We start from the raw sequence: 23,883 nt of genomic DNA on the forward strand, positions 1-23,883 counted from the left end.
TTTGGCTTCTGGTTTCTTCTTGTACTTACTAGCATCATACAATTGGAGAGTGGAATTAAGTATAGTGGCCATACAGGATGTTAAAAATGGTTATGTTCTATTGTGGAAGACAGTGTGGTGATTCCTAGATCTAGAACCAGAAATAGCATTTGACCCAGCAACCCCATTACTGGATATATACCCAAAGGGATATACATCATTCTATTATAAAGATACATTCACACATGTGTTCATTGCAGCACTAGTCATAATAGCAAAGACATGGAGTCAACCCAATTGCCCATCAGTGATAGACTGGATAAGGAAAAATGTGGTACGTATACACCATGGAATACTATGCAGACACAAAAAGGAATGAGATCATGTCCTTTGCAGTGACATGAATGGAGCTGGAAGCCGTTATCCTCAGCAAACTAACACATGAATAGAAAATCAAACACTGCATGTTTTCACTTAAAAGTGGGAGCTGAATTGTGAGAACCCATAGACACAGGTGGGGAACAAGGCACAGAGGGGCCTATTAGGAGGAGTAAGGGGAGGGAGAGCATCAGGATAAGTAGCTAATGCATGCTGGGAATAATGCATAGGTGATAGGTTGATGGGTACAGCAAACCACCATGGCCCATGTTTACCTATGGAACAAACATGCATGTCCTGCACATGTATCCTGGGACTTAAGATAAGAATTAAATAATAAAAAAAGGTTATTTTTTTTCACTATGGGCTACTTAAAAACTACACGGCAATATAGTTTTTCCCAAACTATGCATTACAAATACCTTAGTCTTTTGTGTAGACATTGGTGAAAAATAATGAGCTTTTAAGGGGTGTGCATGTGCAGGTATATATGCCTGAATAGCATATAAATTCTCAAAAATCTTGCCTATTTGAAGTGTGTTACATTCCTTTATTAGTTGAAAAGTCAGTGTTTTTCAGTTTCCTTTCATAATAAGGGCTACTTCTTTTTTTTATCAATAGAAAATTAAGGAAATCAACCCCTCGTAGGTGTTGTGTCTCTAAATTACTGGTTGTCTTCAGCTGTCAGCAAACATCACGATTGACCTTCAGCAAATTCAATGTTGTAGCAAAAGATATAGTTTCCAAGGAAGAAGTAACAGAGGTTAGGATTAAGACTGCTAAATTTAGGAGGGTGCAGTGGTGTGTGCCTGTAGTCCTAGCTACTTGGGTTGCTGAGCTGGGAGGGTCGCTTAAACCAGGAGTTTGAGGCCAGCCTGGGCAATGTAGCAAGACTCCATTGTGGAAAAAAGGAAGGACTATTAAGTTTATATTTCCAGGCCATGTGCGGTGGCTCACGCCCATAATCCCAGCACTTTGGGAGGCCGAGGTGGGTGGATCACCTGAGGTCAGGAGTTTGAGACCAGCCTGGCCAACATGGTGAAACCCTGTCTTTACTGAAAATACAAAAATTAGCCGGCCGTGGTGGCACATGCCTGTAGTCCCAGCTACTCAGGAGGCTGAGGCAGGAGAATTGCATGAATCTGCGAGGCAGAGGTTGCAGTGAGCTGAGATCGCTCTATTGCACTCCAGCCTGGCGAAAAGAGCGAAACTCCGTTGCAAAAAAAAAAAAGAAAAAAGTTTACGTTTCCTTCATGGAGATGGGGGGAGAAAAGTTGCTCTAAAGATTTTTATCACATCTATCATAGCACCCACAAATGCCTCATTTGTAGTAAATACCCTTTTCTGTCTTGTCCATCTGCATTTTTTCCACTGCAAATGGGTTGGATGTCTGTTTAGATTTAATAAAGATGTTTGCTTTTCACTTTGTGGAGGTATTTCTTGGATCCAGAGTTTAACCTTAGCAAGTAAGGTAAGAGTTTAGTTTTATACTTAATATTATCTTTATATTACCTGTTAATTATTCTTCCACAATATGTAAAAATCAAGTCTTAGAGCGTAAGTGTCAGCCTCCCAGGTGGGTAAGAAGCATTTGCATGTAGACCTATGGCTCTTTACCATGCCCTATGGGGATCATCTGGAACACTCTGGAACACTCTGGAGTGTTGCAGGAAACCCTGGAACACTCTGAAGAAATAGTTCTCAACACAAGAAGTCTCTCATCCTCTCTTTCCCTTTCATTCCAGCCTTGAGTGAGCCAATCCACATCTGTATGAGCAGTTGTCTGACACTGCAGTTTCCACAAGGCTGGGGCTTGTCTTCCTATTTTTGTTTGTGTTCCTTTCTCTTTATCAATTCCTTCTTCCTCTCTTTTCATCTGTTATTCATTTAAATTTACCCTTAAGAAGGCAATGCCCTTCTTTCTACTCAAAATATTTTTTTTTTTCTTGAAGGGTTCCTGGTTGATTGTAAGTTTTAGGAAAGGAAGACACCACTTAGATGTCAGAGTGCCCCATATGTTGGCCAGTTGAGATCAGCCACCCTTTTTTTTTTTTTTTTTTTTTTTTTTGAGACAGGGTCTCACTGTTTCCCAGGCGGGAGTACAGTGTAGTGGCGTGTGATCATAGATTGCTGCAACCTTGAACTCCAGGGCTCAAGCTGTCCTTCCGTCTCAGCCTCCCAAGTAACTGTGACTACAGACATGTGACACTGTGCTCAGCTACCTTTTTTTTTTTTTTTTTTTTTTTTTTAATTTTTAGTAGATATGCAGTCTTGCTATGTTGCTCAGGCTGGTCTTGAACTCCTGATCTCAAGTGATCCTCCCACCTCAGCCTCATGAAGTGCTGGAATTACAGGCGTGAGCCACCATGTCTGGCCATCAGCTATCTTTATAAATTGTGGAGAACTGTCAGTTATCACTTCCTGAAATACCCTAGGTAAAATATTACAGTCCTAGTAAACGTCATATAAACGGTATGGCACATGCTTGTAAGGCATTTACCTTGCCCATATGGATATCAAAAATATTTTACATATTCGTATTGAATACTCATTCAGTGATCACTTTTAAAAAGCAGTGGCTGCCTTTAAATTTCAGGATTACCTTTAAAATGTTTTTAGGAGACAGCCTAGAAACAAATGTTCCTAGGCTGGAAAGAAGGCTGTCTTAGAAATAAACTGGTTTATCACTCAGAACTTTCTTCCCTATTCTCAGTGGTCTATTTGTCCTCAATGACATCATTTGAAAATGAGACAGATACGGACTTAGGATTCTGTGGTAAGTCACGTGTGTTAACCACTTTGAAATCTCAGGGTGCAAGCCAGGGGACACAGAAATATTAATACCATCTTTCTGTCACGGGGTCTTTCTGGAAGTATGACAACAAACAGATATAATTTTGCTTAATTTTTTGATATTTAAATTTTTCCTTATTTCATACTTAACTATGTCTGTCCTTGTTGCCCTTCAGGAAGTTGTTGACATGAAGTCTGAGGGACAGGCCAATGTAATTCAGCAGCTGGAACAGACTATTGAGGATCTGAGAACCAAAATAGCTGAACTAGAGAGGCAGTATCCTGCCCTGGACACAGAGGTGGCCAGTGGTCGTCAAGGGCTTGGGAATGGAGTGACAGCCTCAGGCGATGTCTGTCTCGAAGCTCTCAGGTTAGAAGAAAAGGAAGGACGGCATCAAAGGATTTTAGAGGCAAAATCCATACAGACTTCCCCGACAGAAGAGGGCGGGGTACTGACACTGCCTCCTGTGGATGCGCTGGGGCATCCTCCATGCCCGCCTGGGGCTGAAAGTGGACCTCAGACAAAGTTCTGTTCAGAGATTTCTTTGATTGTGTCTCCAAGGCGAATATCAGTCCAGCTCGACAGCCATCAGCCCACACAGAGCATCTCACAGCCTCCACCACCTCCATCCCTTCTGTGGTCTGCTGGTCAAGGACAGCCTGGGTCACAGCCACCCCATTCTTCTCTTTCTACCGAGTTTGAAACCAGCCATGAACACTCTGTTTCCTCCGCCTTTAAAAACAGCTGTAACATCCCATCTCCACCACCTCTGCCTTGCACAGAGTCCTCCAGCTCCATGCCTGGCCTGGGCATGGTGCCTCCCCCACCTCCCCCTCTCCCTGGCATGACAGTGCCTACTCTGCCCAGTACAGCCATTCCCCCACCTCCTCCTCTGCCGGGTACAGAAATGCTGCCACCGCCTCCCCCTCCTCTTCCTGGAGTGGGCATACCTCCTCCGCCCCCTCTACCCGGAGCAGGCATACCCCCTCCGCCCCCTCTACCCGGAGCGGGAATACCTCCTCCGCCCCCTCTACCCGGAGCAGGCATACCCCCTCCGCCCCCTCTACCCGGAGCGGGCATACCCCCTCCGCCCCCTCTACCCGGAGCGGGAATACCTCCTCCGCCCCCTCTACCCGGAGCAGGCATACCCCCTCCGCCCCCTCTACCCGGAGCGGGAATACCTCCTCCGCCCCCTCTACCCGGAATGGGAATACCTCCTCCGCCCCCTCTACCCGGAGCGGGCACACCGCCTCCGCCCCCTCTACCCGGAGCGGGCATACCGCCTCCGCCCCCTCTACCCGGAGCGGGCATACCCCCTCCGCCCCCTCTACCCGGAGCGGGCATACCCCCTCCGCCCCCTCTACCCGGAGCGGGCATACCCCCTCCGCCCCCTCTACCCGGAGCGGGCATACCCCCTCCGCCCCCTCTACCCGGAGCCGGCATACCCCCTCCGCCCCCTCTACCCGGAGCCGGCATACCCCCTCCGCCCCCTCTACCCGGAGCCGGCATACCCCCCCTCCGCCCCCTCTACCCGGAGCGGGCATACCCCCTCCGCCCCCTCTACCCGGAATGGGGATACCCCCTCCGCCCCCTCTACCCGGAATGGGAATACCTCCTCCGCCCCCTCTACCCGGAATGGGAATACCTCCTCCGCCCCCTCTACCCAGAATGGGGATACCCCCTCCGCCCCCTCTACCCGGAATGGGAATACCTCCTCCGCCCCCCCTACCTGGTGCTGGGATTCCCCCACCTCCTCCCTTGCCAGGTATGGGGATTCCACCTGCTCCAGCTCCCCCACCCCCTCCGCCTGGGACAGGAATCCCACCGCCCCCTCTGCTTCCTGCATCAGGCCCGCCACTCCTCCCACAAGTTGGGAGTAGCACTTTACCAACCCCACAGGTGTGTGGATTTCTTCCTCCTCCATTGCCGAGTGGCTTGTTTGGATTAGGGATGAATCAGGACAAAGGGAGTAGGAAGCAGCCCATAGAGCCTTGTCGACCAATGAAGCCTCTTTACTGGACCAGGATTCAACTACATAGTAAAAGGTAACATGAAAGTGAGCTCATCTTTGCATAGTGTGTGTCAGTATTAGGGAAGTGTTTATTGTCAAACTCGGGAAAATTACCGTTGAATGTATTTTTAAGCACAGCTCTAAAATTTGTCTAGATTTTTACATCAGTATATAGTGCAGCAGCTTGCTATTTAAAGCTTTAGGCTTTTCTCCAGAAGTACCAAAGGTGTAAAGCAAATATATATATTTATCAATGTATGAGATGTAGGTATATCCATCTATATAGTTATTGATATATCTCTTAAAGATTGAGGGATATATTTTTCTTAGCATACATGCTCTGTTATCTAATTGTAAGACTGCGACTCATGCCTGAATTCCAGTGAAACTATGCTTTTATGCCCTCTGGAAAATGAATGAGGGCAGGTAAGCAGAAAAATCTGTAGCCAAATTATTTTCCATGTAAGAATCTACTCCTTGCTTTCACTACTTCAAGTTTCCATTTCTGACACACAGCTTAAAAATGTAAATCAAATTCTTAAGTAAACTGACTCTAGAGCATGGTTTAGTACACACTTTATAATGTACAGCCCCGGGGCAGGGCGCGGTGGCTCACGCCTGTAATCCCCGCACTTTGGGAGGCGCGGATCACGAGGTTAGGAGATCAAAACCATCCTGGCTAACACGGTGAAACCCCGTCTCTACTAAAAATACAAAAAAATTAGCTGTGTGTGGTGGCGGGCGCCTGTAGTCCCAGCTACACAGGAAGCTGAGGCAGGAGAATGGCGGGAACCCGGGAGGCGGAGCTTGCAGTGAGCTGAGATCCCGCCACTGCACTCCAGCCTGGGCGACAGAGTGAGACTCCATCTCAAAAAAAAAAAAAAAAAAAAAAAAAAAAAAAAAAAAAGCACAGCCCTGCTTTACAATCCCATCTTGTAGGCTTTCTTCAGAAACATGCTACACAAAAATACACATATCCACACCCCAAGTGTGAAATAATTTAGTTTTGAAAATTTCATGACACTTCTGTCAATCATTGGCAACACAGCACAAAGTCATACAATCATAGCTGGGAATAATCATCATAAAAGAATACTTTCCACCAGGTATTCTGGTGGCATTTTATGCATTCATGCATCATCTATAAACCGTGTTCCCTAGACATTGAGACAATGCTGTGATACTTGGCTGTGGAATGTGTAGGTGGCAGGGGAAAACGTACACTTTAAACCTCACTGGCCTGCCTTGTTCTAATGTTTCATGATTCCTTGAATTTCCTTTGTGTGTGTGGCATGCATTTAGAAACGGTATTTGCCAGGTTCGTTTTCATTTCTTATATGAATTTTTCTACTCTCTAAACCATATCGGGGGCAAGAAACTGTATATTGTGATGACTTCTAATTTTTCAGTTTGTCTTCTGTGTTGTTACCACTCCACTTATGTATGTGGGTGATTCATTTTAAACTGTGCCCCAAAGTCATTTCTCCAGATATGACATGGGAAGTTCTCGTGTTTTGTTATTGCTTTGCTTTTTTAAAAATATGTTTACCCTTTTTAGGTGGTATTACATGAATCTGCGGTCACTGAGAAGACAAATAACAATGGGGTGATGGGAGGCAGTAGGAGGGAGAGGATGCCATCTTGTAAATGTGTGTTTTTTAACCCATGAATAATCTGCAGAGGTGATAAGTCAAGTTGGGATTTTGAGATATCAAACATTTCTTGCCTCCCTAGCCCATACTGAGATAGGTTTTCTTTTTGCGTTTTTATACGGTGACCTGATAACTGAGGGTTTCTGGAAATTATTTCTGGGGTAAGATTTCATTCATGGATGGTATTTTAACTTTCCCAATAAGTGGATCAAACAAATGGTGGTCTTAAAGAAAAAGAATATTCTTTCCTTCTTATCTCTCGTCTTTTTCCCTCCCTGCTTCCTGCTGGCCTTCCTCCCTCCCTTTCTTCCTTTCTGTTTATGCTTACTGTGATGTAGTTCAGTTTGATGGCTGTTTTATTGTTCTTTTGCTTAATTTTAGAGACTCCAGTACTTCACTTATTTGGGAAAAAATTGAGGAGCCATCCATAGATTGTCATGAATTTGAGGAATTATTTTCTAAAACTGCTGTAAAGGAGAGAAAGAAACCTATCTCTGATACCATCTCAAAGACAAAGGCTAAACAAGTGAGTATTTTTTGTGCCTTATGAAATTGGACAGTGTTTCTGGCATAAGTGTGAACTGTCATTAGAGAAAACTTTGAAATAGTTTTTGGGCTGTGTAAACCTCCATGGATCTTAGGCAGATAGCAAGGGTTAGGACTTTAGAACATGTGGTTAAGTAAGACTAGCACAAATAGAACAACACATAATTATCTCCATCCAGTGATAATGTCCCGACTTTTATTCGTAACATCATAACACATATTTCCAAAGTCTCAGCCACTGTTTCTTTCCAGAATTAGTTGCCTAGAAATCAATTTTCACTTGATTTATATCCATCTGAGTGCTCCTATGGATGGAAAGAAAGGAAAAAGTGGGCAAAGGAAAACAAGCAAGAAATCCAATCCTTAGAAACTGATAATGTGTTTGGTATTTTGTTGCATTATATCTGAAGTGGATGCCATTAGAATCCAGTTAAACAGTTACACTGTACTTGAAATGTGGAAGAGAAATCTTATATCCATTTCTAACCTCTCTATTTTATGTTAGATCCTTTGATCTAACCTGTGACATTTTTGAGTCATAAAAAGAAAGATTGCTGCATTTCAAGAAAAACATTTCCAAGCAAAAATTTTCAACTGATATATCCATTGGGCTTGTCATAAAGGGATATTGTTATAAATTTCTCAGGGGTGTCATTTGGAAAGTAGAGTAAAACCTCATCATAATGAACTCCAGATAGAATTGCTAATGGTGCCCGTCTTTACCCTGAAATGGAGAGTGGCTACATTTCTTAACTTTTGCAGGGTGGCAGGAAAGAGGTCTTGGAAGCAAAGGAATGGCAAGCAGCTCAGTCTTGGGAAGCAAAGAGGGAAAAATGAGACTGATATCTCCAGTGTTCTCCTTGCCCAGTAGCGCCATAAGAGTTCCAGCTCATGGGCTGATTCCTCGAATTTTTGCCTCTGACCTGGAAGTAGTAGCTAGGCACATGACCTGGAGTTGTTTCCATTGATACTTATTTCAGAGCAGACAATGTTCACCAGACAGACATCGCCATATCCAGCCAGGAGAAGATGAATTTCAATGGGACAGCTAGACCCTTGTAACCCATAGTTAGCTGGGTGAGCAGGCTCACCCCAGGCATTTTATTAATCTCAGAATAATTTAAACCCAAACATTATGCAGTTGAATTCTTTTAGAAATGCTTTTGTTGTATTATTGCTGGTTGCTGGTGACCTCAGGTCAGTAACATAGTGAACGAAATGGCACCTGGAACATCACAGGCACTCAGTAAATATTTATTAAATTAATCAGCTGACTAAGGGATGAAAACTTTATAAATATCAGTGGCTATGTCTAGCAGTGATTAAAAACCAGAAAGTTACCCATTTCATAATAAGCAGTAAGTCCAGGGTGACAATGTTAAGAGGAGTAATGGAAAATCATATTTTCTCTGGCAGAGATAAATATTTTAAAAATCCTTTCCACGGTATATTTGCATATAGTACACTGAGGCTGAGTCATCGTGTCTCTTCTTTTGCGTTGTGTCAGAGATGTAAAATCTGTCTGAGTGGGGAATATGGGCGGGGCTTACATTGAGGAGAGTCGGGTAGCCAGAACTGTCACTTGACTAATGTGTAGATGTGGCATGGAGCGTCTCTTGTCCAGGGACCAAATACTCAGAAAATTGAGCCATGCTCTCCCTACTCCCAGCACCGCTTTTTTTTTTTTTGGCTAAGGGAATACAGATAAGGAAGAAGTCTCCCAGGATGACCAAGACTGTAGGATTTCATGCTCTGTTTGACTTAGTATTAAGTTTTAGCTTACTGAACTATGATTTACATCTAAATCATCAAACTTCAAATTAAACTAGTTGGCATGAAGGAATCTCTCTGCATATAAACAGTGCATCTGTGTTGAGCATCATCATCTTAAGATAATCTCCTCATTCTGTCATTAAGACATTTCATAAATTGTCGGTAAGAGACTTTGCCAATGTCCTCATTTGTGTTTATTGATAGTGACGCTACTGTTGACCTTCAGCTTCAAACAGGGTTTATGGGACAGTCTCCATCATGACTCCAGATAAACCTATTCAGCAACTCCTTGGCCTGGGGCTTGGTGCGGAGCTCTGCATTTCAGATCTGTTTTTGGAGGGATAAAAGATTTTTTTAAATGTATGTTAGAGAAAAATCACTACAAAGTGATGGATTGCTGAAGAAACATAGTTTTATTTAACTTCATTGTATTTGGAAGAAAAATCTGTCCACTCCATTTACTTGAGACATTTAAAATTTTGTTTAAGGAAAGTGTATTTTCAGGATGCATGCAAATTGTTCCCCTTTTTATGGGAAATGTGCACTGATTGTATGTGCAGACATTTTGGTACCTTATGATTCATTTCCAGTAAAATTAATAGCCTTTAATGCCATGGCATATGTTTATGGAGGTATTTCAAGCAATTCTTCTTATATACAATGGAAGCTGGAAGTTCTGTTTTTATTTAAATATTTAAAAATAGCCAAATAATTTTTCTGTGATCTGTCTTCTCCTTGAAAGTAAGACTGTGGTTGAATGCACTGGTGTTTAACGAGGTGCCTGTGCTGTTTTTACTGTCGTGGCGGAGACGTTTTCAGTGTGATAATAGAAGATTCTTCAGCTGGGCACATTGCCGTTTGGCATAAGGAGAAAGAGGGTTATTTTCTCTGGATGCTCAGACTGATAGAAATGAAGAATATCTTATATTTCCAACTCCTTTTCTCTCCAAAGAACTTAAGACAAAGCATTTTATACTTTTCTTATGGAGCATGGATTTAAGTTTGTTCTATAATGACTTCATTTATCCTTCTTCACTTTGAAGTAACACACGAAAGATTAGCTGAGAAGGTACATAGAAGTTTGTCAGACTATAGTCTGACACAGTTTTTCAAACCCAAATGAGTGTGACATTTTGACATTAGAACTGTCTGATGTAGAGCCCCATGTCTTAAGGAATAAAGAGGAAAATAGAAAAAGTGATCTCATATGATGTTCGTGCTTAAGCATTCACACACATTCACACTTGCCCATTTTTAAGGAAGGCTCTAGAGCCAGTAATATTTAGTCCAATTTCCTCCCTATTTGCAGGGTAGTTCAGTGATTATTAATGTTTATAATGACCCTAAGTCACCTCAGGATCTTTGGTGATCAAATAAGGATTAAACAGTTTAACCTGCTGGGCGTGGTGGCTCACACTTGTAATCCTAGCACTTTGGGAGGCCAAGGCAGGTGGACTGCTTGAGCCCAGGAGTTTGAGACCAGCCTGGGGAACATGGTGAAATTCTGGATCTATAAAAAATGTAAAAATTATCTGGCTGCAGTGGTGCATGCCTGTCATCCCAGGTACTTGGAAAGCTGAGATGGGAAGATCATCTGAGCCCAGGGAGGTTGAGTCTGCAGTGAGTTGTGATAGTACCACTGCACTCCAGCCAGGGTGACAGATTAAGACCCTGTCTCAGGAAAAAAAAAAAAAAAAAATTTTAATCTGAGCTCATTAGCAGGAAAGTGAGAGAATTTACTTTGGAGTGATTTTAATAATAAGGGTTGCATAGTTTTTGGTTAATCTTCTATGAAATAAATGTCATAAGGAAATATATTTTGGTAAACACGGTAGTAGTAGTAGTAGTAATAGTAGTAATTATTACAACAATAATAACCATGGAAACCATGTCGTGTCCATTATTTACCATGTACCAGTTACTGTTCTTAGCACTGTACTTATATCAACTGATATAATGCTCCTACTCGTATGAGACAGGCACCATTAGTCTCAGTTCATAGTATGGTTCATAGTACAGAAACCTCAGGTACAGAGATGTAGAGGAATTCAGTAATGTTTCCAAGCTGGTAAGGGGCTGAGCTCAGGTTCAAACTCCAGCCATCTGGCTGCAGAGCCTCTGCTCTTCCTAATTAAGTGATAATTATGGATGTGGAATATTTTATATGAGTGTAAGTGCAGTATTTTATATGGAGACCAGAATATATACTTTAAAAAATGAATTAAATACTTTAAAAAAAGAATTTGAATGTGTATTGGTTTTTCATATATGTTCTGTATTTAAATGACTGTGGTTATAAATAAAATTGTATGTGAGACACTTTTAAAACCTTTACCATGTTTTAGCAGATTTCTTTTTTCTTTTTTTTTTAAATGGAGTCTCACTCTGTTGCACAGGCTGGAGTGCAGTGGCGTGATCTTGGCTCACTGCAACCTTCCCCTTCCAGGTTCAAGTGATTCTTCTGCCTCAGCCTCCCAAGTAGCTGGGATTACAGGTGCAGGCCCCTGTGACTGGCTAATTTTTGTATTTTTAGTAGAGACGGGATTTTGCCATGTTGGTCAGGCTGGTCTCATAGAGACGGGGTTTCGCCATGTTGGTCAGGCTGGTCTCAAACTCCTGACCTCAGGTGATCCACCCACCTTGGACTCCCAAAGTGCTGGGATTACAGGCATGAGTTACCATGCCTGGCCAATATTTTAGCAGATTTTGACAAGCATATAAACTGTGATTTCACCAACATGACATTTGCCCAGTTAAATAAAAGTTTGAATGGTATGAGATTTAAATACGTAAGTTTCTGTAAGCAGTAAAAATAAGAGTCACTTGCTTGCGTGGCATATAAATAGTGGTTAGAGGCAGACACCCACTGTGGTTAAACCTTGCCAAATGTGAAATGATGCTACCTTTCATTTATCCCATGGTACCAAAAGAATCATCTTTGTAAAATATGCCATAGGTAAATAATGTCTAATCATGTTTAAAGGATCTGTAAAGGAACATGATACCCAGAATGTAAATTTGCACATAGAAGTCAGCAAGAGTGAAAAAGAAGAATCTGTTATTTTTTAAAAAGTACGTAACTGACATTTGTCTAACCATTTAATGCAACACAATGAATCTCTGTGGGTTTCTTCTATTTAATCTATCAGATTAAAATTCTTTGCCCAGAGAATGGGAGAAAAAGTATGACAGTTAAATATTTGTTGGACTTTAGCCTCTGGAAATCTGATCAGAAAAAATACATTGTTAAATCTGCTACTTATTATAAGGGCAGGTGGTGAAAGGATTTGTTAGAATTCACATTTATTACAGATACTAACTTTAAGGAATTCGATATTTGGTATCATGTTCAGTCTTTCCATTGTGCTTGATGACCTAACCCCTAAGAAAGATTTGTTTTTTCTTTTTTTTTTCTGTGAGACGGAGTCTTGCTCTCACCCAGGTTGGAGTGCTGTGGCGCGATCTCGGCTCACTGCAAGCTCCGCCTCCCGAGTTCACGCCATTCTCCCGTCTCAGCCTCCTGAGTAGCTTGAAAATGTTCAAGGTCAGGAGTTTGAGACCAGCCTGACCAACATGGTGAAACCCCGTCTCTACTAAAAATACAAAAAATTAGCCAGGAGTCTTGGTGGGTGTCTGTAATCCCAGCTACTCAGGAGGCTGAGGCAGGAGAATTGCTTGAACCCAGGAGGCGGAGCTTGCAGTGAGCCGAGATCGCACCACTACACTCCAGCCTGGGCAACAAAGCGAGACGCAGTCTCAAAAAAAAAAAAAAAACAACAAAGTTATAAAAATGTGTAATAGCGATGGGAAAAGAAGTATTCCTCATTCAGCTGCTCTTTTATGGGCGTGTATAACATAATACTTGTAAGTGTTCTTACGGGAAGCAGTAATTGCCAATAAAAGCTTCTTCTTACTGTGTTGAAGAATTTGGGAGAACAGGTGTGGCACACTTCACATATTGCCTGCCACTGTATTATTGGCTGCTATGAAAAGGAAAAATAGATTACATATTTTATCTGTGATCTTTGCTGCAATTTTATTTATTGCAGACATTCATTTTTAGATTGAAAACTATGTTTTCTTGTAATTAGTAGAGATTTCAGTGCTACAGAGTGACAGACTGAATGAAGATCTGTGTTATAGAAGCCTAGTGTTTTGTATTGGTGTTAATTGTTCCAGTTGTAGCTGGCAAGGGTGTGTTTTGGTTGATTTGAACAGTTATATTTGTCTTTTGACCAAAGACATAAAATCATGTCTGAAACACTAAATATCTTATAATAAGACAATTTAGATTTGTTTTGAGGATACACAATAAACATTTGGTACTTTGTAACTTTTAACATCTGCTTTTAATAGAATACATTCCTATTGCAAGCCTTAAAAATGTATTTACATAGAAAACCACATCAAAATACAAAACTATAATTAGAGGAACATAGGTTTTGTGGAATCTGGATTTGTTTAAGATGTTGAAAGATTTATTATTTTTTTTTGAAGATGCTATTCCTATATTTGTAGAGCATACCCAATCAGTTCAAGGAATGCAATAATATTAACCTCTGTTTTTAAATTTTCTTTTTTTTTTTTTTTTTTTTTTTGAGACGGAGTCTCACTTAGTCGCCCAGGCTGGAGTGCAGTGGCACAATCTCGGCTCACTGCAAGCTCTGCCTCCCAGGTTCATGCCATTCTCCCGCCTCAGCCTCTTAAATTTTCTTTTGGCCAATAAAATTATTTTTATACTTCTAAGTAAAAGGCTAAAAATAAAAAATAACACAAATACACCAGCATAATATAAAGGAAATGTAACTAAGCTAATTATCTTTCACCTTGATATATATTAGGGAAATTATATTTGGGTAACCGTGCGTTAGAATTGCATACAATTTAGTCATAGTGTAGACTGTTAATTCTTTTGGATTTTATATTTATATACCATGATATTAAGATTCTGGGCCGGGTGCAGTGGCTCATGCCTATAATCCCAGCACTTTGGGAGGCTGAGGTGGGCAGATCACGAGGTCAAGAGATCGAGACCATCCTGGCCAACATGGTGAAACCCCATCTCTACTAAAAGTACAAAAATTAGCTGGGCGTGGTGGCGTGCGCCTATAGTCCCAGCTACTCAGGAGGCGGATGCAGGAGAATTGATTGAACCCGGGAGGTGGAGGTTGCAGTGAGCTGAGATCACGCCACTGCACTACAGCCTGGCGACAGAGTGAGACTCTGTCTCAAAAAAAAAAAAAAAAAAAAAGGTTCTGTTGGACTAAATGTACAAGGAAAGTGGTATGAATTTTTAATGGCTATAATGTTCTGTTTATCATTCATAGGAATTGAAGAACGAGTATAGAATAGAGTACAGATGCTGTTTGGAATGCCAGATGCAGTGGCGTGCACCTGTAGAGCCGCCTACAAGGTGGGCTGTTGTGTGCTATGATTGTGCCTGTGATAGCCACTGCCCTCCAGCCTTGGCAACATAGTGAGACCCCATCTCATGTCTAAGAAAAAATTTTTAAATGAATTCTATCTGGAGCAGATGATGGGAGAGTATTTTCTCAGCAGAGCCGGTTTAGACTGGAGCCACTATTGCAGACAGCCCTCTTTAGTTTCACTGGAAAAACCAAACAGTGAGCGCTTTCACTGTTGCACCCTTTTTTGATCTGATGGCAGCACAGTTGATCCATTTCAGCAGGGACTACAGCAGAGGAAATGAGCTAAGATACCAGAATGGGCACAGAGGTTCTCTGGAGGGCTAATTTATTGTGGAACAACCCAAGAGAGACAGCTTTGAGTATTCAAGTGACTATACTTGAATTGTCCTTCAGGTTCCATGCTATATACTAAAGATAGTGCAAACTGTGGGTGGTCAGAAGTTCAACAGAGTATATAGGCTGGACTTGGGATAAAGGCTGTGTGGAGGAGATGTGACTTGAAATGGGCCTTGAAGAATTTATTTGGTTTAGATATGTAGAGAGGATTAAGGGGTGATTTTTGAGAATAGCATCATGAGCAAAGGTTTCCTTGCAGCTTAATTAAAGTGAGAATAACTCAGTCATCACTGTAGCAGGCCTCCCCTGTGTGCTCCCCTGTCTGGGAGTTTTAGGAATGTGAATTTAGATCATTTATATTCACTGAATGTGTTTCCTTCTCATCCTCCTACCCGGCCTCCAGTTTGTCATACTAGAAATAAGTGTGGGGACTGAATTTAGATTAATTGGACCTGAAGCTTATTTTGGTGTCAAGGTATGAAATAGCAGGATGTACGCTTCTTTACCATGGATAGCAACAGGATTTGGGATAATCTCAGGGCAAAGGAGGAGTTTATTCCTCATTTGACCTACATAGTCACAATTATGATAGGCCCTACCTTTTGTCTACCAGAAGGGATGCCGGTGACGACACTAGTCAGATTATTCACAACCAAACTTAGTGTGACCTAAACTGAAAAAGAGTTCCTGTTATTTGAGGGCATATGTTTAAGACTTAGAAAAAAAATATAAAGTTCTTATTTGTGTCATTAGTTTATTTAATTTAAAACTTTTTGTAAATGGAAAATAAACTTTTTTTAAAAAGCCATAACCATTTTCAAAATGAAGGTTTATTTATTTATTTTATTTATTTATTTATTTATTTGAGATGGGGTCTCACTCTGCCTCCCAGGCTGGAGTACTGTGGTATGATCATGGCTCACTGCAGCCTCGACTTCCCTGGCTTGAGCTATCCTCTCACCTCAGCCTCCCAAGCAGCTGTGACTCTAGGTGTGGGCCGCTGAGCCTGGCTAACTTTTTAATTTTTATTTTGCAGGAATGGGGATTTGCCATGTTGCCCAGGCTGGACTTGTACTCCTGGGCTCAGGCAATCCTCCTGCCTCAGCTTCCCAAAGTGCTGGGATTAGAAGTGTGAGCCACCATGCCCAGACAACTAAATGGAAGATATCTAATATTTCACCTTTATTTTCTGTTAATTGTTAATTCATGAATCTTTAAAATTAATTTGGGACTTGAAACTATCTGAAGTGTTACTTTAGCAAGTTGTCTGGAGGAGAGTCTTCTCAAGATAGTGAGGAACGTGGTGGATCCTCTCCCCAGTAAAACAATGTAACTGGTGAAAATTATAACAAAAAATTATTTATTTGAAGTCTCTGAAAATTGTCCTAAGGGCGCACAGGAAATGGAGAAACAGTCATTCAAGAAAATCTGCTAAAACTCAGAACAGCAAGAGTACTCTGACAGTTAGCCACAGCCTACTCCGTTACCAGCCACCCCCAACTCTGCTCTACTCTGGACATATGTGGCCAAGAGGACCGTAGTTCTCTCTCTTTCTCTGTAACTCCTGTATGGCTATGATTTTGGTCTAGTAGAGGCAGGATGCTGGCATTTCTAATTTCTTCAGTCTCCTGTTGGAGAAGCTTTTTAACAGGCAAGCATGGAGAACCACAGGAGACCTTTGAGAAGGTCCCTTTAAGGATCACCATCATCTGTGGAGGTAGGGAGGGTGAATACACACCTGCCAGGCTGCACCCAGCCAAGAGCAATCAGAGCAAGATGTGGTGCCCCCAGGAAAGCCTTGGCTAACCTCATACAGACCCATCAAAACCAAGCGGAAGCTTCACTGGCATGAGTGTGTGTGTGTGTGTGTGTGTGTGTGTGTTATTAATCCCATTTTATTTGTTTATTTTCTTTTATTATACTTTAAGTTCCGGGATACATGTGCAGAACATGCAGGTTTGTTACATAGGTATACACGTGCCGTGGTGGTTTGCTGCACCCATTAACCCATCATCTATATTAAGTATTTCTCCTAATGCTATCCGTTCCCCAGTCCCCCACCCCCTGACAGGCCCCAGTGTGTGATGTTCCACTCCCTGTGTCCGTGTGTTCTCATTGTTCAACTCCTTTTTATGAGTGAGAACATGCAGTATTTGGTTTTCTGTTTTTGTGGTTGTTTGCTGAGAATGATGGTTTCCAGCTTCATCCATGTCTCTGCAAAGGACACGAACTCATCCTTTTTTATGGCTGCATAGTATTCCATGGTATATATGTGCCACATTTTCTGTATCCAGTCTATCATTGATGGGCATTTGGGTTGGTTCCAAGTCTTTGCTGTTGTGAACAGTGCTGCAATAAACATATGTGTGCATGTGTCTTTATAGTAGAATGATTTATAATCCTTTGGGTATATCCCCAGTAATGGGATTGCTGGGTCAAATGGTATTTCTAGTTTTAGATCCTTGAAGAATCACCACACTGTCTTCCACAATGGTTGAACTAATTTACACTCCCACCAACAGTGCAAAAGCGTTCCTGTTTCTCCACATCCTCTCCAGCATCTGTTATTTCCTGATTGTTTAATGATTGCCACTCTAACTGGCATGAGATGGTATCTCATTGTGTTTTTGATTTGCATTTCTCTAATGACCAGTGATGATGAGCTTTTCTTCATATGTTTATTGGCTACATAAATGTCTTCTTTTGAGGAGTGTCTGTTCATATCCTTTGCCCACTTTTTGATGGGATTGTTTTTTTTTCTTGTAAATTTGTTTAAGTTCTTTGTAGATTCTGGTGGATTCTGGATATTAGTCCTTTTGTCAGATGGATAGATGGCAAAAATTTTCTCCTATTCTGTAGGTTCCTGTTCATTCTGATGATAGTTTCTTTTGCTGTGAAGACGCTCTTTACTTTAATCAGATCCCATTTGCCAATTTTGGCTTTTGTTGCCATTGCTTTTGGTGTTTTAATCATGAAGTCTTTGCTCATGCCTGTGTCCTGAATGGTATTGCCTAGGTTTTCTTGCAGGGTTTTTGTTTTTTTTTATTTTTTTTTTCGAGATGAAGTCTTGCTCTGTCACCCAGGTTGGAGTGCAGTGGCACAATCTCAGCTCACTGCAACCTCTGCCTCCCAGGTTCAAGCAATTCTCCTGCCTCAACCTCCCAAGTAGCTGGGCTTACAGGCGTCCACCAATACACCCAGCTAATTTTATTTTATTTTTTGTATTTTTAATAGAGATGGGGTTTCACCATGATGGCCAGGCTGGTCTCAAACTCCTCACCTCAAGTGATCTGCCCACCTCAGCAGAGTTTAGGTCTCATGTTTAAGTCTTTAATCTATCTTGAGTTAATTTTCATATAAGGTGTAAGGAGGGGATTCAGTTTCAGTTTTCTGCATATGGCTGCCAATTTTCCCAACACCATTTATTAAATAGGGAATCCTTTCCCCATTGCTTGTTTTTGTCAGGTTTGTCAAAGATCAGATGGTTGTAGATGTGTAGTGTTATTTCTGAGGTCTCTGCTCTATTCCATTGGTCTATATATCTGTTTTGGTACCATTACCAAAACTGTTTTGGTTACTATAGCCTTGTAGTATAGTTTGAAGTCAGGTAGCGTGATACTTCCAGCTTTGTTTTTTGCTTAGGATTGACTTGGCTATATGGGCTCTTTTTTTGGTTCCATATGAAATTTAAAGTAGTTTTTTCTAATTCTGTGAAGAAAGTCAATGATAGCTTGATGGGAACATCATTGAATCTATAAATTACTTTGGGCAGTATGGCCGTTTTCACAATATTGATTCTTCCTATCCATGAGCATGGAATGTTTTTCCATTTGTTTGTGTCCTCTCTTGTTTCCTTAGGCAGTGGTTTGTAGTTCTCCTTGAAGAGGTCCTTCACATCTCTTGTAAGTTGTATTCCTAGGTATTTTATTCTCTTTGTAGCAATTTTGAATGGAAGTTCACTCATGATTTGGCTCTCTGTTTGTCTGTTATTGGTGTATAGGAATGCTTGTGATTTTTACACACGGATTTTGTATCCTGAGACTTTGCTGAAGTTGCTTATCAGCTTAAGGAGTTATGCGGCTGAGATGATGGGGTTTTCTGAATATACAATCATGTCATCTGCAAACAGGGACAATTTGACTTCTTCTTTTCCTAACTGAATACCCTTGATTTCTTTCTCTTCCTATTTGAATACGCTTTATTTCTTTCTTTTGCCTGATTGCCCTGGCCAGCACTTCTAATACTGCGTTGAATAGGAGTGGTGAGAGAGGGCATCCTTGTCTTGTGCCAGTTTTCAAAGGAAATGCTTCCACCTTTTGCCCATTCAGTATGATATTGGCTGTGGGTTTGTCATAAATAGCTTTTATTATTTTGAGATACATTCCATCAATACCTAGTTTATTGAGAATTTTTAGCATGAAGCGGTGTTGAGTTTTATTGAAGGCCTTTTCTGCATCTATTGAGATAATCATCTGGTTTTTTGCACTGGTTCTGTTTATGTGATGGGTTACGTCTTTGATTTATGTATGTTGAACCAGCCTTGCATCCCAGGGATGAAGCCAACTTGATCGTGGTGGATAAGCTTTTTGATGTGCTGCTGGATTCAGTTTGCCAGTATTTTATTGAGGATTTTCTCATCGATGTTCATCAGGGATATTGGCCTGAAATTTTCTTTTTCTGTTTTGTCTCTGCCAGGTTTTGGTATCAGGATGATGCTGGTCTCACAAAATGAGTTAGGGCAGAGTCCCTCTTTTTCTACTGTTTGGAACAGTTTCAGAAGGAATGGTACCAGCTGCTCTTTGTGCCTCTGGTAAAATTCAGCTGTGAATCTGTCTGGTCCTGGGCTTTTTTTTTTGGTTGGTAGGCTATTAATTACTGCCTCATTTTCAGAACTTGTTATTGGTTTATTCAGGGATTCAACTTCTTCCTTGTTTAGACTTGAGAGGGTGTATGTGTCCAGCAATTTATCTATTTCTTCTAGATTTTCTAGTTTATTTGGGTAGAGGTGTTTATAGTATTCTCTGATGGTAGTTTGTATTTCTGTGGGATCAGTGGTGATATCCCCTTTATCATTTCTTGTTTTGTCTATTTGATTCTTATCTCTTTTCTTCTTTGTTAGTCTGGCTAGTGGTCTATTTTATTGATCGTTTAAAAAAACCAGCTCCTGGATTTGTTGATTTTTTTGAAGAGTTTTCCCGTCTCTGTCTCCTTCAGTTCTGCTCTGATCTTAGTTATTTCTTATCTTGTGCTAGCTTTTCAATTTGTTGGCTCTTGCTTCTCTAGTTCTTTTAATTTCGATGTCAGGGTGTCGATTTTAGATCTTTCCTGCTTTCTCCTGTAGGCATTTAGTGCTATAAATTTCCCTCTTAATACTGCTTTAGCTGTGTCCCAGAGATTCTGGTACATTGTGTCTTTGTTCTCATTGGTTTCAAAGAACTTATTTATTTCCGCCTTAATTTCGTTATTTGCCCAGTGGTCATTAAGGAGCAGGTTGTTCAGTTTCTATATAGTTGTGTAGCTTTGAGTGAGTTTCTTAATCCTGAGTTCTAGTTTGATTGTACTGTGGTCTGAGAGACTGTTTATGATTTCTGTTCTTTTGCATTTGCTAAGGGGTGTTTTACTTCCAGTTATATGTTCAATTTTAGAATAAGTGAGATGTGGTGCTGAGAAGAATGTATATTCTGTTGATTTGGGGTGGAGAGTTCTGTAGATGTCTAATAGAGCTGATTTCAAGTCCTGAATATCCTTGTTAATTTTCTGTCTCGTTGATCTGTCAAATGTTGACAGTGGGGTGTTAAAGTCTCCCAATATTATTGTGTGGGAGTCTAAGTCTTGGCATGAGTCTTAAACATGCTGTTATTGAAACACCAGGGGTTCAGTCTAGTTGGTGCTGCTCACCGCACAGAAAGCCAATGACTGAGACGACATGTATTGCCAAGGAGGAAGGCTTTAATCGGTTGCTGCAGCCAAGGAGATGGGAGCTCAGTCTCAAATCCATCTCCCTGGCTGACTAAAATTAGGGGTTTATATAGTGGGGGAGAAATGTAGCAATGTGTAAGAAAAGAAGAACTAGCAAGCAGCAAGGAAGCAATCATGGTGAATGAGGGGTCTGGTGTGGTGAGTTGGTGAGTTTTAGTTCTGGTGTGGTGAGCTGATGAGTTTTAGTTCTCTGATACTTTTTTAGAGGCCTGAAGGTGCTTTTTGGGTGAAGGAACTCAGATAAAACAAATGTAAGTTTCAAGCATTAAGACCAAATGATCAATTTCTATGTTCATCCAAAAGATCTGTCTGTGGGACTATTGGGTCAATTTCAATACCTCTCTTAAAACACTGAGCAAACAATAAGCTGTTCTGACACAGGGGCAATTCCTAAGAAACCAGGCTTAAAAATAATATTGCAGTCATCTGTGGCAGTATGAAAGCTGTGTACATACCCAAGGCTGTACCCTCAGAGGAGCAATTGGAGAGGGAAAAGCAGTGACTAGTTTCTGGATGAACATGGTGGAAAAAAATTGGTAAATTCCCTGAACTGTGATAGCACACTTCAAGGCACCCCTCAGCCCCAGTGGTTAAGGGTAAAACCCTAAGGGCCCAGGGGCCTTAAGAATAATCTTTCACTGATTCAGGGGTGATCCATAGGTAGCCAGGCTGAAAGATTAAAAACTTAAAGGGAAAATGTGTGCAGGAATGTCAGCCTGTGCACTGAGCCAGAAATAGACTTCACTGAATGAGCCTAGTGAAGTAACCAAGCAAATAAATAGGCAAACCAGAAACACAAGAAGCTCTAGGGCAGAGAAGGGAAAATCAATATCTAGAGTTGATAAAATATAAAACCTGAAATGTCTAGTTTTCAACAACAACAAATTCAAGTCATACAAAGAACAGGAAAGAGTGGTCTGTACACAGGAAAACAAACAGGCAACAGAAACATTATTCAAAAGGGCCCAGATGTTAGACTTAACAAAGAACTCAAAGCACCCATTTAAAATATCGTCAAAGAACTCCAGGCAACTATTTCTAAGAAATCAAAGAAGGTTTGGGGACACTGTTTCATCAAGTAGGGAATATCAATAAACAGATAGACATTATAACATAATTCTAGAGTTAAAAGTACAATAACCAAAATGGGGAAAAAATTACTAGATGATTTAACAATTGATTTGTAGTGACAGAAGGAAATAATCAGCAGACTTGAACATAGATCAATAGAGATTACACAATCTGAAAAACATACACAGAAAAGAATGAAAAAAACTCACATAGCCTCAGAAAAATGGGGGGACACCACTAAGGGACCAATGTATGTGAACTATATCCAAAGGAGAGGAGAGAGATAAGGGACAGAAGAATACTTGAATGTATATGGCTGAAAACATCTGAACTTTATGAAAAACATTAATACACACATCCAAGAAATACAATGAATTCCTTGTAGATAAACATAAAGAGATCCACACCCCCTATATCATAGTCAAATTGTTGAAAGCTAACGATTAAAAAGTATGAATGTAGTGAAAGAAAAACAACACATCTCATACAAGGGAACCCCAATAATACTAACAGAAGACTTATCAGAATTAGTGAAGACCAGAAGGCAGTGGGATGACATTCCAAGTGCTGAAAGCGAAATGGTCAACCAGTCCTCTTACATCCAGTGAGAGTTTTTCTAAAATGAAGACAAAAGACAGACATTTCCAGATAAACAAGAACTGAGAGAATCTGTTGCTAAAAGACTTGGTTTTCAAGAAATAGTAAAGAAAGTTCAAGTTGAGCGTAAATGATATGGTAATTTGAGATCACATATACAAAAACAAAGAGGACTGGTAAACATATTTTATCTGCACAAAGCATAGTATAATTACATAGTTCTCTTAAGTGGTAGTTTGTGGCTGCAGTGAGCTATGATTGTGCCACTGTACTGCCTGGATGGTAGAATGAGACCTTGTCTCTACAAAAGAAAAAAGACAAAAGTCGATGAACATCTCAATAGCTGCAGAATCCGCAGTTGCTAAATCCTATACCCTTTAGTGATACACACACACACACACACACACACAGACACACACACACACACACACTCACACACACAAACAAACAAAAAACGGGACTAGAAGGGAACTTCCTCAGTCTGATAGAGAGCATCTGTGAAAAACCCAGGGCTCACATTGAAGACTGGATGTTTTTCAGGAAGAAGACAAGGACATTCATTATTGTCACTTCTGTTTAACAGTGTTCTGGAAGTTCTGGTCAAGGCAATTAGTCAAGGGAAAGAAATAAATGGTATCCTGATTGGAATGGAAGCAACAAAACATTTTGCAGATGAAACACGATCTTGTATGTAAGAAATCCTAAGGAATTCACTAGAAGAAACTGTTAGATGTAACAAGGAATCTAATTGTATTTCTAGACATTAGTAATTATTGTTGTGAAAATGCATTTAGGAAAACAACTCCCTTTGCAATATTATTAAAAAGAAGAAGATACTGAAGTATGGATTTAAAAAAAGAAGTACAGGATTTTTACACTGAATCTAGAAACCATTGTTGAAACAAGTTAAGGAGGATCTAAGTAAATGGAATGTGCCATAGTTATGAATGGGAAGACTTGATATTGTTAAGATGACAATACTTGCCAAGTTGTCCTACAGATTCAACACAGTGTCTAGCAACATCCCAACCATTCCCCCAACCTCATTTTTTTTAGCAAAATAGACAAGCTAAGTTAAAAATTCATGTGAAAAAAAAATGTAGTAAAGAAGACAGTGTAGTACTGGCATACAAATACACATATTGGTCAATGGAATATATTTGAGAATCCAGAAATCAATTCTTACACTTGTGGTCTATTGATTTTTGACAATGGTACTAAGACATTTCAAGGGTGAAAGAATAGTCTTTTCAACAAATAGTGCTGGGACAACTGTATATCCACATGCAAAAGAATGAGATTAGGCAATGGTTTCTTAGACTTGTGACTCTAAAAGCA

General features: G+C 40.7%; 1 protein-coding gene across 1 annotated transcript in view; it reads left to right on the plus strand.

The window, feature by feature from the left end:
- FMN2 (formin 2) overlaps window positions 1–23,883 on the plus strand; it is a 405,197-nt gene that overhangs the window by 114,583 nt on the left and 266,731 nt on the right. The window contains 3 exon segments of the mRNA XM_050770753.1: window positions 3,327–4,661; window positions 4,664–5,196; window positions 7,196–7,340. Coding sequence (XP_050626710.1) covers window positions 3,327–4,661; window positions 4,664–5,196; window positions 7,196–7,340 — 2,013 coding nt within the window.

Source organism: Macaca thibetana, chromosome 1 (genome assembly GCF_024542745.1).
Source record: "Macaca thibetana thibetana isolate TM-01 chromosome 1, ASM2454274v1, whole genome shotgun sequence".
NCBI lineage: Eukaryota > Metazoa > Chordata > Mammalia > Primates > Cercopithecidae > Macaca > Macaca thibetana.